Source organism: Podarcis muralis, chromosome 7, assembly GCF_964188315.1.
Source record: "Podarcis muralis chromosome 7, rPodMur119.hap1.1, whole genome shotgun sequence".
NCBI classification, from domain to species: domain Eukaryota; kingdom Metazoa; phylum Chordata; class Lepidosauria; order Squamata; family Lacertidae; genus Podarcis; species Podarcis muralis.
The window spans coordinates 19,528,076-19,542,946 of NC_135661.1; the positions used below are offsets into that span (position 1 = coordinate 19,528,076).

The following is a 14,871-nucleotide window of genomic DNA, read 5'->3' on the forward strand; positions in this document are numbered from 1 at the left end:
TAGATAGATGATAGATAGATAGATAGATAGATAGATAGATAGATAGAGGGACCCCTGACCGTTAGGTCCAGTCGCAGATGACTCTGGGATTGCGGCGCTCATCTCGCTTTACTGGTTGAGGGAGCTGGCGTACAGCTTCTGGGTCATGTGGCCAGCATGACTATACCGCTTCTGGAAAACCAGAGCAGTGCACGGAAACACCGTTTACCTTCCCGCTGGAGCAGTACCTATTTACTTGCACTTCATGCTTTTGAACTGCTAGGTTGGCAGGAGCAGGGACCGAGCAAAGGAAGTTCACCCCGTCGTGGGGATTTGAACCAACTACCTTCTGATCGGCAAGCCCTAGGCTTTGTGGTTTAACCCACAGCGCCACTCGTGTCCCTTGCGCGCGTGCGCGTGCGCGCGCGCACACACACACACATATATAAATTTTCTGATTTACATTTCAAAATATTCATTTAAACAACCTTAAATCAATGACTTCCCTTCTTCTCTTTCTGTGGTTCATTTTGCATGCCACACATCCCTGCATATTTTACAAGCCATTCAGTAAACCATTGTTTACATCCATCAGAACTTATTTACACTGTTGAATTTATCTGAATGCTACCGGTGTTTTTAAATGAACACAATTTTCACCCATATATTCAGTAAACCCTCAAATCCAATAATGTAAGACAAAAATTAAATTCTCCACATCATAACCTCCACTCCCAATCGTTCCTTGCAACAGTATGCCCAAGTGTTATTTTTCCAGAAAAACATTGTGCCGGAACTTGCCCTGAACACCTCCCTCTTTCTCTTAGAATGGCCATGGTTCCCACCTGAGAGGTGCCGGAACAAAGTTCCGGCAAGTTCCGGCTGGGGGAAAAAAGCCCGGGGTATGCCACTGCAGCTGGCCTTGCTTCCTCACAGCTCCCTTGTCACCAAAGACCTAGATGAAGTGGTTTGTTTTTAATTGGCACCTCAGACTAGACAGAATAGGAGCCGGTTACTCTTTGAGGAGGGGAGAGAGAGTGTTCTGCAGCTGATGTGCCACCACCAAGAAGACCGCCACCGCTGTGCTGGGTAATAAAATTGGTTGTTTTTCGATGCCGGTGGCACTGTGGGTTAAATCACAGAGCCTAGGACTTGCCGATCAGAAGATCGGTGGTTCAAATCCCCGCGACGGGGTGAGCTCCCGTTGCTCGGTCCCTGCTCCTGCCAACCTAGCAGTCAAAGCGCAAGTAGATAAATAGGTTCCTTCTGGCGGGAAGGTAAATGGCGTTTCCATGTGCTGCTCTGGTTCACCAGAAGCGGCTTCGTCATGCTGGCCACATGACCCGGAAGCTGTATGCCGGCTCCCTCGGCCAATAAAGCGAGATGAGTGCTCAACCCCAGAGTTGGCCACGACTGGATCTAATGGTCAGGGGTCTCTTTACCTTTACCTTTATTATGTTTTTACTGTAATTTTTACTGTTGTTAGCTGCCCTGAGCCCAGCTCTGGTCGGGGAGGGCGGGGTATAAATTATTATTATTATTATTATTAACCGCTTTCAGTCATTTTGGTTACTGACAGTTTTGCTTGTCACTTTTTCCTTGCAGCAAGATTCCATGAACAGATATGGAGCCCTGAGCTCACAGCATAAGATCCTGAAGGTAAACAGACCCTGCTTCTTTTTGGCACAGGAATCTCAGCCATTTCTAGGGGTGGGGGAACCTGCCGCCCTCCAGAGGACAACTCCATCATCTCTAAGCATTGCATTCCCATGCTCCTCTCTAATACTACTACTAATAATAATGGAGTATGGTGGAAGCATCACAGAACAATGTGGAACGTTGTCTGGATGGTCTGGTATTAATCCACCATTATTGTGTAAATGGCATGTGGCAGAATTTATCCACTCAAAAAGAACAACCCAATCTAGAGCGGTCCCTATGTACTCTGGGGAGGGTGTCCAGAATGACTGCTTGAGAAACTGGCCCTAACATTTGTACACAAAGGTCTCGCTATCCAAACACAACATGCTCTCAGGAAGTTGTTTGTTAGGCTCGCGTCTGCATAATGAGTCACCAATTTACATTGATTCCTATGGGGAATTTTTTAATGCGTTTCCAGCCACAGAAATTTGACCCCAAAAGACCACACAAAAACCTTGAAACCTTGCAAAAGGCAAACAAGGAAGGGGAAAAAATACTCTTATTTGTCCAGTCTCTCTTGCTTCCTCCCTTCTAAGTGTACGATTATATAATTCAGTGTCTACTTATGTGTTTGTTTAGGCAAGGCTATCCAGGCCTGTAAAAGTTACTTATATGTATTTATTTTAGCTACTGTTGATTTTAATCATCGTTTGGATGTTTGAAAATGCCTTTATTATTTTACTTTTTAAATCAAACATTTTAATGTTTCATGTGATATTTTTTATAAACAGCTTAGAGCTTTTTTTTACAATCGTGCGGCACACACACACAAAATATAGTATAAATAATCTTCAGTGGGTCTATTTTGAGTAGTACTGGATGCAAGCTTTAGATTCTGTGGGATAAACCAGGACCCCATTGTGGCTATTGGTACACATTTAGCAGGATTTATTATTGTTGTTAAATTTTGTTAATTTATGATTTTACTGTTTTATCTTTTTTGTAAACCACTTTTTTTTTTTACAAAAGCACTGTATAAGTTTGAAGTAAATAAATAATAAAAACAAAAATCTATGAAATCCTCTAAGTGGTTTGCGCAAAAGCATATATAAGACTCATTTAAAAATACCGATAAAATAAAAACTTTAAAAACAAACAAACATTAAAAAAAATCTGTTTGAAAGGCCAAAAGCTCAGTGAAATTCAAATCATGAACATTTTCCAATGTGTTTTTTTATAAACTCGCACACAAGGTTTAAAATGCCCGAGAGAGGGGAAGGTGGGAAAAAGTCTGTCTTTGTTAGTTTCCTTCTGGGTCACTTAACCCAGATTTGTTATGCTTTCACTGTTAATCGATTCTGAGTACACACTCTTTAATTTGGACTTTTACAACGCATTAATTGGCTACAGGGATTCTAGTTTCTTTTTTTAAAAAAGTAACCAATGTAAGACTGAAGATGGTGGTGTTGATTTTTTTACCTGCCCTTCATTGCAAAGCCCCAGGGAGGATTGCAACAATATAAAAATACAAAAGAGTATCATTATTACTATTCTTGCCTTTGCTTTATTAGTTGCCTTCCAAACCACAGCCTCAAGGCGACTTACCTGTAACAAAACTAAAAACACTAAAACAGCAAATATGTTTAAAGCAAGACTGACAAGTGGAAAATCGTGGTGAAGGCCCCATTATTCAGCTGGGGAATACTTCGATTGTTTCCGGAAAGCACACATAGCTCAGCCTTTCTTTCTCTGACTGAACTGAGAACCCCCATGTGAGTTTATAGCCCTGTCTTTCTCTGCCCTTTCCCAAGCTAGGGACCTCTAAAAAACACCGGGGGAAACCCTTTCGCACGGTGCAACTGACCCAGAATTCACCTCCTTCGGTGTTCCCATAGTAACTTGCAGCGATCGTGCTCTGCTTGGCTTGGCAGCACCAATTATATATGTAGATCGATGGGTGCTCAGGTGAACCCCTGGCCCCTTATAGACAATGGCTAATTCTTCACAGCCACCCCAGTTTTTGAGGCTAGCTGGGCAGGGTTGGGGGAGGGAATGCTTGGGAGAAGAGAAGGGAAGAAGTAGTGGCAGCGGGAACGAACCACTGTCTTCCAACGCAGCCATATCACTGAGTCTTGCCTAATGGTCCCAGTAGTTTGGATGACGGTACAGTATGTCTTGCTGACCTGGGAATAAGCCTTGTTAAACTCCGTGGCGTCTGGGGAGAAAACCAGCATAGGACCGTACTATAAAAGTTTACCTTCGTTGGTACAAATGAAGCTCCCACTGCAGTTAATCAACTTGAATCTATCAATCAGTCAACTTGAATCTATCAATCTGTCATCTTAAAAGCTGCTGTTGCTGAGAAGGCTTATCAGCCAGATAAAAATCAAACAACTGATAGGTGAAGTGATTGAATCTGAATAAATCACTTTGGCCAAATTGACGTACAAACTGCGTGATAAGGACAATTGTGACATCAAGCAAGAATGGGAACTTTTTACAAATTACTTAAAAAGACAACAAAATGATCTGGACTCCTTGGCAGGTTTTGAATAAACACCCACAAATTTATTAGTTGAACACGTGATAGATAAGGCAAGGATATGTACAATTTTATAAGATGCAGAGAACAATTTGTGCAAAGAAACCAGAGAGGTTGAGCTGAGGGAAGTCCTTGGGGGGGGGGAGGGATGGGGGGAAAAATAATGTAATAGACTGGTAATTTGTTATGCTGAAATTGTTTAATTTTTTTTTTTAAACTGAACACATCACGATACAGCTTTAAGCCCTAATGTGATTAGAGAGCCTTTGGAGGTAAAATTAGAAACATACAAGTGGGAGCTGCCACAAAATGTTGCAGCACGGAGTATTCCAGTTCAGGACACTCCATTCCATTCCGGGCTTTCCTGATTTCCTCTTTCTTTTCTTGCCACCTGCCTGTCAGCCTTATGTGGCCACTGACCTTGCTCACTCCTTACCAGACATGAGTTCCCACAACCCTGAGGATCTTACTGTGTTCCTACAAACCTTGGGGTTTCTTCCAAATCTAAGGATTCCTACACACACACACACACACACACACACACACGTGTATGGCATGGATGGTACCATTTTGACTGTATAAGTGCTTTGAGAGTTTTGTTTACAATCAAGTGGCACGTACATTTTAATGAAACAAACAAATCATTGGCACTCATTTCTGGACACTGTAGACAGAGGGACTGATTCCTTGTTAGCGATTTGGAAAGTTTCTGAATGGGGGAAGATGTGAGTGTGTCACACAGGCGTCTCTCGCTCCTCTGCTCCTGCTCTGTCTCAGTTCTAATTTTTATTTTTCCTTGGATTAGAATCAGCACGAAGATGTCAAGAAGCAGCTTCTCGACCTGCAGATGCAACACAATGGGCTGAAACTGGAACACCGCAAGATAACAGAGACCCACAACCAGAAGTACTCCCAGCTGCAGAGGGAGAAGGAAAGCGAGGTGGGAGGTTTGCAAGGTGAGTGCAGGATCCTGCATTCGCAGAGAGGATGGGAGAAGTCAGCAGCAGAGATTTGGGTCTCCTCCTCCAACTCCAGAGATAGGGTCATCCACCCCACTCTCCCCATCACCCCTTTCCCATCATCAAGGGCCGTCTTCAGGCGCCACACAATAGCCCTTCTGTTAGTGTGGTAGTATGCAGGGGGGTGTTGTGGGTTAAACCACAGAGCCTAGGACTTGCCGATCAGAAGGTCAGCTGTTCGAATCCCCGTGATGGGGTGAGCTCCCGTTGCTTGGTCCCTGCTCCTGCCAACCTAGCAGTTCGAAAGCACATCAAAGTGCAAGTAGATAAATAGGTACCGCTCCAGCGGGAAGGTAAACGGCTTTCCGTGTGCTGCTCTGGTTCACCAGAAGCGGCTTAGTCATGCTGGCCACATGACCCAGAAACTCTATGCCAGCTCCCTCGGCCAATAAAGCGAGATGAGTGCCCCAACCCCAGAGTCGGCCACGACTGGACCTAGTGGTCAGGGGTCCCTTTACCTTTACTTACACTTTGGAACTCCCTGCCTATTGACACCTGGCAGGTTCCTTCATTGTATTCTGCATTGGGCAGGACTGGATGACCTCTTGCAACTTCAGTTTCTAAGGCAGCTACAGCCATTCTCGGATCAGGAAAGCTTGACCACGGTTGTCCATGCCTTGGTGATCTCACATGCCGAGTACTGCAATGCACTCTGCGTAGGGCTGTCCCTGATCTGGTTACAGCTGGTGCAGAAGATGACGGCTATAGGTCGCTTGTGGAAATTGCATATAATGCCTTGCTTACAGGACTCGCACTGGCTGCCCATTTGCTGCTGGGCCAAATTCAAGGCGTTAGTACTAACAAGCGAGTTCCTATGTAGCTCAGGACCACCTTGCTTGAGAGACCACCTTATCGTTCGTACACAGTAGCTGCGAGAGCTTCTCCAGCAAGGCCTCCAAAGTCCGCTCTGAAGTAACCTGGAGCAGGGCTTTTAGCTGACCTTGTTCTGCAGAATAGCATCCCTGTCAAAATACAACAGGTGTCCACTCTTCACTTTCACAGAACAGTTGAACTTGTTTTTGCTCCAGCAGGCTCTCCTGGCTGAAAAAACGAGTCTTTGCCACGAGTGTCCATCTGTTAAGATTTTTCTTTTAAATGTACCTGTTGCTTTCGTGTTTTTAGCTATTTTATGCGTAAATTGCCTTGAGAAAGTGATTGATAAATCAACTGCCATAACTGCAACTCTGCAGTTAGCTTGGAAACCTAAATACAGTGGTACCTCAGGTTAAGAACTTAATTCGTTCTGGAGGTCCATTCTTAACCTGAAACTGTTCTTAACCTGAAGCACCACTTTAGCTAATGGGGCCTCCCACTGTCGTTGCGCCGCTGTGGCGCAATTTCTGTTCTTATCCTGAAGCAAAGTTCTTATTTCTGGGTTAGCAGAGTCTGTAACCTGAAGTGTTTGTAACCTAAAGTGTCTGTAACCCGAGGTACCACTGTATTGTTATTTAACTGGAGCAACGTGTGATTATTGTCATTTATCTCTCTCCCCCCCCCCTGCAGATACAGTTTACAAGCTCAGGGAGGAGAGCAAGTTGCTTCGCAAAGCCCACCAGGATGTTCACTCACAGCTTCTTAGTGCTCAGGTAGGCGCTGGGGATGGGCAGCGCAGTGTAGTGGTTGGAGCACTGGACCAGGATGTGAGCAGGCAGGGTTCAAATCCCCACTTGGCCATGGAGCTCAGTGAGTAACCTTGAACTGCTCACTGTCTCTCACTCTAACCTACCTCCCTGGGCCGTTGTGAGTATAAAATAGGCAGGGAGAAAGCAATGCACACTATCTTGCTCCCCTTGGAGGAAAAGAAGAAGAAGAAGAAGAGTTTGGATTTGATATCCCGCTTTATCACTACCCTAAGGAGTCTCAAAGCAGCTAACATTCTCCTTTCCCTTCCTCCCCCACAACAAACACTCTGTGAGGTGAGTGGGGCTGAGAGACTTCAAAGAAGTGTGACTAGCCCAAGGTCACCCAGCAGCTGCATGTGGAGGAGCAGGGAATCGAACCTGGTTCACCAGATTACGAGTCCACCGCTCTTAACCACTACACCACACTGGCTGAGATATACCGTATATACTCGAGTATAAGCCGACCCGAATGTAAGCCGAGGCACCTAATTTTACCACAAAAAACTGGGGAAATTTACTGACTCGAGTATAAGCCTGTTCACCACACCACAAACCTGGTGGTGGTAGCAGCAGCGGAGGAAGAACAAGCAGCCCAAAAGGGCTGCTTTTGGGCTGCTTGTTCCTCCGCCGACAGCGGCAAAGGCGGCGGAGGAGGAAGGATCAGCCCAAAAGGACCCTCACTCGAGTATAAGCCGAGGGGGGCTTTTTCAGCATAAAAAATGTGCTGAAAAGGTGGGCTTATACTTGAGTATATACAGTAGATGGAATATACATATTCAACACAGTGATTCATAGCGCTCAGCCACAGTGGCCTCCCTGACATTACCACCTCTCTCGTTGTGAAGACGGTGCCCCATCTTTTAGATTCTTTTTGAGGGTGAAGTGTTCATACGAGTTACCGGTGACTGTAAACTGCCCAGCTTCCCCTTTTTTCCTGATGGCACCAGGGGAAAAAATTGGGGGGAGGGGCAGAGAAGAGGCAAAGTATATTTCTAGGTGTGCTGGAAAGAAAATAACAGCATGTGTTAAGTGCAGGTGTTCAGAAATGTGGGGGGCAAAGGAGGCACGACCTCTCTGTTTACCCCCTGCCATCCCCGCTGCTGCTCAGCATCTTGTGAAGACGATGAATTGAATTCATACAGTATTCTGCCCTTGTTGGGAGCCCATTGGGAGCTGTCCGGGGTCCTGATTCCTGCCTCGATCGACCTGCCCAGAAGAGCCTGAGCTGAAAACGTCCTCACTGGAGAGAAACGGATGGTCTCTTCTGTCCAAAAGCGATTGTTCTAACTCCTTTGGGGCCTTTTCTTCTTTGGTCTGCCTCCAGGTCCAGATGGAAGAGTTCAGGCAGCTCAAGGAGACCCTTCAAAAGATGCCGAGCTTTAAGGAAGTGGTGGGGGCCAAAGCGCAGCTGAAGAACGAGCAGCCCCCAGGACAAGGACTTGGCATGTTGCAGATTGTTAGGCCAAAGGTAGGATGTCTGGATGTCCCTCTCCCTCCTCTCTCACCTTCCAAACATTAGACCCAGTTGAAAGAGCTTCACACTCAAGTAGGGTAGTGGTAATAATAATAATAATAATAATAATAATAATAATAATAATAATAATAATAATAATATTTGTACCCCTCCCATTTGGCTAGGTTTCCCCAGGCACTCTAGGCAGCTCCCAACAGAGTACTAAAAACACGATCAAACATTGAAAACTTCCCTAAACAGGGCTGCCTTCAGATGTCTTCTAAAAGTCAGATAGTTGTTTATTTCCTTGACATCTGATGGGAGGGCGTTCCACAGCCCCTCTGCCTGGTTCCCTGTAACCTCACTTCTCGCAGTCGGAACTGCCAGAAGGCCCTTGGATTTGGACCTCAGTGTCCGGGCAGAACGTTGTTGGTGGCAACGCTCCTTCAGGTATACTGGGCCGAGGCCGTTTAGGACGTCAAAGGTCAGCACCAACACTTTGAATTGTGCTCAGGAACATACTGGGAGCCAATGTAGGCCTTGCAGGACCGGTGTGATAGGGTCTTGGCAGCCACTCCCAGTCGCATTCTGCCGCCTTCTGGATTAATTGTAGTTTCCAGGTCACCTTCAAAGGTAGCCTCACGTAGAGCGCATTGCAGTAGCCCAATGTGGCTCTCCAGGTCTCTGCCTGGCCCTCAAGACTCTCTCCAGGTGACACCGCCTCTCTACAGGCCACACCTACCTTTGCCGGTCTGGAATTTGCTCTTGCACTCATTCTGCGTCTTGTTTGTCTGGATGGAGAGGCGTGGAAGAGTGTTTGTAGAAACAGAGCTACTGTCCAGAGGTGACATTCACATTCGTTGACTTGCCTGCAGCTGGCATGTGGCCCCTGGAAGGGAGCGTGGCCCTCGGTTTCCCCGCCCCTGCTGTATACCAATATCAAACTCATTCACCAAGGGTGGATTCTTATGTAGGCAGAATGGCACCATGCAAATGCCATAGGGAGATAGTATCCGCAGGCCTAGAGGAACCCCAGTTTTTGAATTGTCATCGTTATTATCTCTGGGAATGGGGTGTCAAAAGGGAAATGTCCAGTGAAGGCAGAACATGCTCAGTGAGCATGGAATGCTGAAAAAACCAAGGAAGGGGAACGGAATGGCATGTTCTAGATAAGGGCGTGACTCACGGACTGGCGGAAAGCACTCCATACTGCAACATTTTGTTGCAGATCCCACTTGTTCAGAATGAAGTGCAGTTTCTGAGGAACCTCTTCCTGTCTAAGCTTGTCTTTCCTGGGTTTTCCCCCCTCGTCTAGGCCTCACTAGGCAATGAAGCAAAACCACCCCAGAGTCTCTTGGGGCAAGCTGCAGTTCCAGCAGGGAGTTCCACTGTTGCTCCGGCCTCTGGCATCAAACAGCAGGGAGAAGCCATCTTGCCTGAAGGCAACGGCAGGCCTCAGGGCAATGTGCCGTTTGGCCAGGTGGCCCCGCCCCATGAAGCCCACCTGCCGCCTCCGGCCTGGCCTCAGGCGGGGCAAAGGGATAACCCCATAGTCCGCTTCACGAGGATGGTGAATAGCGTGCAGAATGGGATCCAGGTAAGAATACTAAAATAATATAGAATAATAATAAAAAATGTTAAGATACACCTTCTTCTAAAAACCAGAGCTATTCTTACTAGGTATTTTTACAACAGACATCCCAAAGGACAATAAGAGAGTCTTTTTGTATGCAATAACGGGTGCCAGGATAGCAATTGCAAAACATTACAATAGTAACACAATTCCAACAAAGGAGGAATGGTTAATAAAATTAAGCGAATACCTCGAACTGGCGAAATTAACAGAAATAGTAAGAAATCAACCAAGTGGAAAAATCAGGAGAGAATGGGATGTCTTTACAAATTATATGAAGAAGGTTGGTTCCCCAAATTATGACTGGCTTAGCCTAGACTAAAAATTCCACAGGTAAGCAAATTGTCTCTCCACAAAGTTTAAAATGATTACAGACAACCAAAGATATAAGGTTAAAGGAACAGAATAGTGGTAGAAAAGGGACACAGGTGGTGCTTTGGGTTAAACCACAGAGCCTAGGAGTTGCTAATCAGAAGGTCGGCTGTTCGAATCCCCGCGACGGGGTGAGCTCCCGTTGCTCGGTCCCTGCTCCTGCCAACCTAGCAGTTCGAAAGCACGTCAAAGTGCAAGTAGATAAACAGGTACCGCTCCGGCGGGAAGGTAAACGGCGTTTCCGTGTGCTGCTCTGGTTCACCAAAAGCGGCTTAGTCATGCTGGCCACATGACCTGGAAGCTGTACGCCGGCTCCCTCGGCCAATAAAGTGAGATGAGCGCTGCAACCCCAGAGTCGGCCACGGTTATTGTGAGGATAAAATGGGAAGAGGGAGAATCATAAATACCATCTTAAGCCCCTTGGTTGGGAAAGATGAGCTATAAATGGAATGAAGGAATGAATAAATCTTTAGGTTCAGTGTACCCATTCTGCTGGGCGAGAATTGGGACTAGTCCACGTGACAGTTTATAGTGAACTTACGGCTGCTCATCCATACATTTTTTTAATGCAGCATTCACACAATGCTGTCTTTATCAAGACACCACCCCATATTATCCCTCTTCAACTTTCAAATTTGCATTTATTGAGAACATTTGTACCCCAAAGCTGCCAGAGAGGCTTACATGTAATCCATTTGAAGCAATGCAGTCCCTTCTTGCAGATTTAACAATCTTAAAACAGCAACATCCATGAAACTCAAGGTAAAAGGGACAGGGAGGGAAGAGAAAATAAGCAAACTCAGGCACTAACTCTTAAACAGTAGTTCTTACGACAGCTGATGTACAAACAGTTGTGGCTAGGAGGTGACTTGATGGAGCTGGTTATTGTCAAAGCTGCTGGAACGAACCCTGCTTCCCATATCTCCCACTCTGGCAGTGTGATTTTCTATGGAAAATCCATTAAGGAAAAAGAAGGGGGGAAACAACCCATAGGAAATGGTAAATCTGGATTAAAATCTGAGGTGAAAAGATACACCTTTAAAAGCAGCCTAAGAATCAGCCAGGGATGCTTGTTTTGTGGTTCAGGAAAGCCCCAAGTCCACAGTGAATTGTTATGTGGAAGTGCCCTTTCTCCCCTCAAAATACTCTTCCACTGGGTCTCCCCAGGCCTAGTCATCGCACTCAAGCCACTCTACCACACTGTCTCCCCAGTTCTGCTTTCAGAGTATGTGTCCCCCTTTTGCTTTTTCTCTCGGCAGGATCAAAAAGCTGCTCAGAGCAGGCCGGGGGAGAGTGAGGAAAACATTCATTCTGAAGACATGGCGAACAGTTTCAGACTCGTGCCTGCCTCAGAGGAAGCCCAGGATTTGGAAAAGCATCCCTCTGTGGGGAGCCAGCGGGATCATGCCGTGCAGAGGTTTGTAGCCTTTGTGGTTGGGGTTCACGGTCACCCCACCTGTCAGGAGTGAGCCAGCAGTAAATCACACAGTGCAAGTTGGAGTTAACTCTTCGTCAGCAAAAACATGATCGACACAGGAATGTCAGGCCTAATGAGCACAGCAGCTCATCCCTGGGAGGTCTTACTCCATGAATCAGTTGCTGAAACTGAAAGTCCCCACCTCCCCACAGCTGCCTAAGTCACAGGGTTTCCCCCCCAAGCAATCGGAGACTGCGCCTCTGTGTTGCCAATCTCTCCCCCGCCCATTTCATGCCTCTTCTAGTTCTGGGAGATCAGAGGGGAGGGGAGCTTGTTGCAGCAAGAGTGGGAGACACTCGTGTCTCTTCCCCAACCTGACTCATCTCTGCCTCTTGGCCTCTCTCCTCTCGCCCTCCTGATTCAGCTTGTGGCTCTGATTTTGGACTTCCCTCTGTCACAGACTCTCCCAGCTCCCAAAGTCCGGTGACCTCCTCAGCTTCCGACACCACCTCTCCCCAGTCGTCTCCCTCTGACCACCGCTCCCAGAGTTAATAAATAATAATAATAATAATTTTTTATTTATATCCCGCCCTCCCCAGCCGAAGCCGGGCTCAGAGCGGCTAACAACAATAGAAGTAACACAACATTCTAAAATCAATTCATTTTAAAATCAATTCAAAATCAAATTCATGGCAACCATTGGGCTAGAGTTCTGTGAGGATTACCAAAGGAGGGGGGTCAGGCTGTGCCTTGGCCAAAGGCCTGGTGGAACAGCTCTGTCTTGCAGGCCCTGCGGAAAGATGTCAAGTCTCGCAGGGCCCTAGTCTCTTGTGACAGAGCGTTCCACCAGATCGGGGCCACAGCCGAAAAAGCCCTGGCTCTGGTTGAGGCCAGCCTAACCTCCCTGTGGCCCGGGATTGCCAAGATGCTTTTGTTTGAAGACCGTAAGGTCCTCCGTGGGACATACCAGGAAAGGTGGTCCCGTGGGTACGAGGGTCCTAGGCCGTATAGTTCTGAGTCTTCTTCCATTGGTGGTTCCCCAGCTGTTCATCCCACCATTCCTCTGCATCCAACCAGTCCATGACTTAAGAAGTCTTACTGGATCAGGTCGATAAGCCATCTAGTGCAGTATCCTGTTCTCACGGTGGCCTACTAGGTGCCTATGGGAAGCCCTCGAGCAGGAATTGAGTGCGACTGCGAATGTCCCCTCCTGCAGTTTTCAGCAGCTGGTATTAAAAAACTTTCTGCCTCTGTCCTTGAAAGCAGAGCAGAGCCATCATGGCTAGTAACCACTGCTAGCGTTATCCTTTGTGAATTTGCATCATTTTCTTTTAAAGTCATCCAGGTTGGTGGCTTTCCAATGGCATGAATCCCAGAATGCAACTTGCACACTGTGTGAAAAGTCCTTTGTCAATCCTAATCTTCCAGCCTTCTGTTTAATTGGCTGTTCACCTGTTCCAGTGTTAATAAGAGACCGAGAAAAACATTTCCCCTGTCTACTTTCTCCATGCCCAGGCATCAGTTCATCTACTTCCATCACATCACCTTTTCTCTGATCTTATAAACCCCAAATTTTGTAACCTGTCCTCATAGGGAGTTGCTGCACCCATGTCAGCATTTTGGTTGCCCGTTTTCTGACTCTGCGATATCCTTTTTGAGATGAGGCAACCAGAACTTTTTTGAGAACGCTGCGTGGGTGTTTCTGGTTAGGTATAAAAGGCTGACAATCTGTACAGGGCGTTGCAAGCTTCTGGTCTTTTGGTAGCAGGGCCTGCTCAGCACTTCTCATTAAGGAAGCCTTAAGCTGTTTATTTCAAAGGCTGCTTCCTTGTGCTTGCCTCTAATTATTCAGTAATCCATCAGACTCTGTGGGAGAAGTCCGAGCTAAATAGGTGTTGTTTTTCTTCAAGGTTATATGGAAATATGAAAACAGCAGGTGATAAGTGGAAGCCGAGGAGGATAAGAATATATTTGGCGCTCTCTCTCTCTTCCCAAAGTGCAGGCAAAGGCTGGAAAAGAACCATAGGGACATCAATTTTCTCCACAACGGCCATTACTTTCACAGAACACTGCCCAGCCTTGCCCAACCTGGTGCCCTCTGGATGTTGTTGTTGGACTAGAAATCCCCATTCATCCCTGACCGATTGTAAGGTTTTAAAAAACAACAACTGGAGGGCACCAGACTGGCAAAACTCTCAGTGTGGTTTAACCATCAATCCCTCTTCCCAGCAAACTCTGGGAATGGGAGCTCTGTGAACAGGAGTCTCTTAACAACTCTCAGTGCCCTGAACAAGCCGTCATTCCTAGGATTCTTTGGGGGAAGCCATGATGGTTTAAAGTGGTATGATACTGCTTTAAATCTATAGTGCAGATGGGGCCTCAGTATAAGGCACCTTGCTATGTGTCCCTGTTCCAACTTTACAAAAAGGTGTAAGAGGCAATTCCTGAGAAATTCTCCTGTTCACTCTTTCTTTCTTTCTTTCTTTCTTTCTTTCTTTCTTTCTTTCTTCTGCAGCTGGCAAGACATAGTCAACAAGGTCAATGCCCAGGTGGAGGAAGAACAAGCTCCTCGTTACCCACAAAGCCTCCACCTGGGCGGCCGACCCGGGCAAGAGCAAGCGATAGCCGACGTCAATCAAGTGCTGGCCAATCCACAGAGAGGGGCGGGGAAGCAGCGAGCCAGTTGGGAAGCGGGAAAAGGAGGAACGGATGACGAGGAACTCCATATGGGTATGGGTTCCGGAACTTGCCGTGATCTTAAGGGGGCTGTTATGTGGGCGGGCAGAGGAGGATTCTGGGATTGCTCTAAGTGATGTCACAGGGCACAGCCTTTTGCACATGTATGTTTTCGGGTGGTGAGTTGGGAGTGGGAAATGAACTCCTGTCAATGAAATACAAAGATGGGCAATCTGTGGCCCTCCAGTTTTGCCAAACTCGCATCAGTACCAGAAAGTCTGTGGTCCAGCTGCATCTCTGATATAAAGTCTTGTCCAGCCACTAGATAGATAGATAGACAGACAGACAGACAGACACACACACACACACATTTTGTGTGGGACAAAAGCAGGAGAGCCATAAAGCATTCATTCATTCATTCATTCATTCCAGTTCCTATCCTGCCCTCTTTCCCAAAGGAGCCAAGCGCAGCAAATATCAAAATGTTAAAACTGAAAATAAAATGAAAATGAAATCA

The 14,871-nt window shown here is 46.6% G+C and overlaps 1 protein-coding gene across 3 annotated transcripts in view; it reads left to right on the top strand.

Annotated features, from left to right (window-relative positions):
• LOC114602955 (uncharacterized) overlaps nt 1–14,871 on the top strand; it is a 44,054-nt gene that overhangs the window by 15,814 nt on the left and 13,369 nt on the right. For all 3 annotated transcript variants that reach the window (XM_077931348.1, XM_077931346.1, XM_077931347.1), the window contains 7 exons: nt 1,585–1,638; nt 4,968–5,118; nt 6,685–6,767; nt 8,128–8,271; nt 9,572–9,853; nt 11,521–11,678; nt 14,194–14,408. In XM_077931348.1, coding sequence (XP_077787474.1) covers nt 1,585–1,638; nt 4,968–5,118; nt 6,685–6,767; nt 8,128–8,271; nt 9,572–9,853; nt 11,521–11,678; nt 14,194–14,408 — 1,087 coding nt within the window. The remainder of the gene's footprint in view (nt 1–1,584; nt 1,639–4,967; nt 5,119–6,684; nt 6,768–8,127; nt 8,272–9,571; nt 9,854–11,520; nt 11,679–14,193; nt 14,409–14,871) is intronic.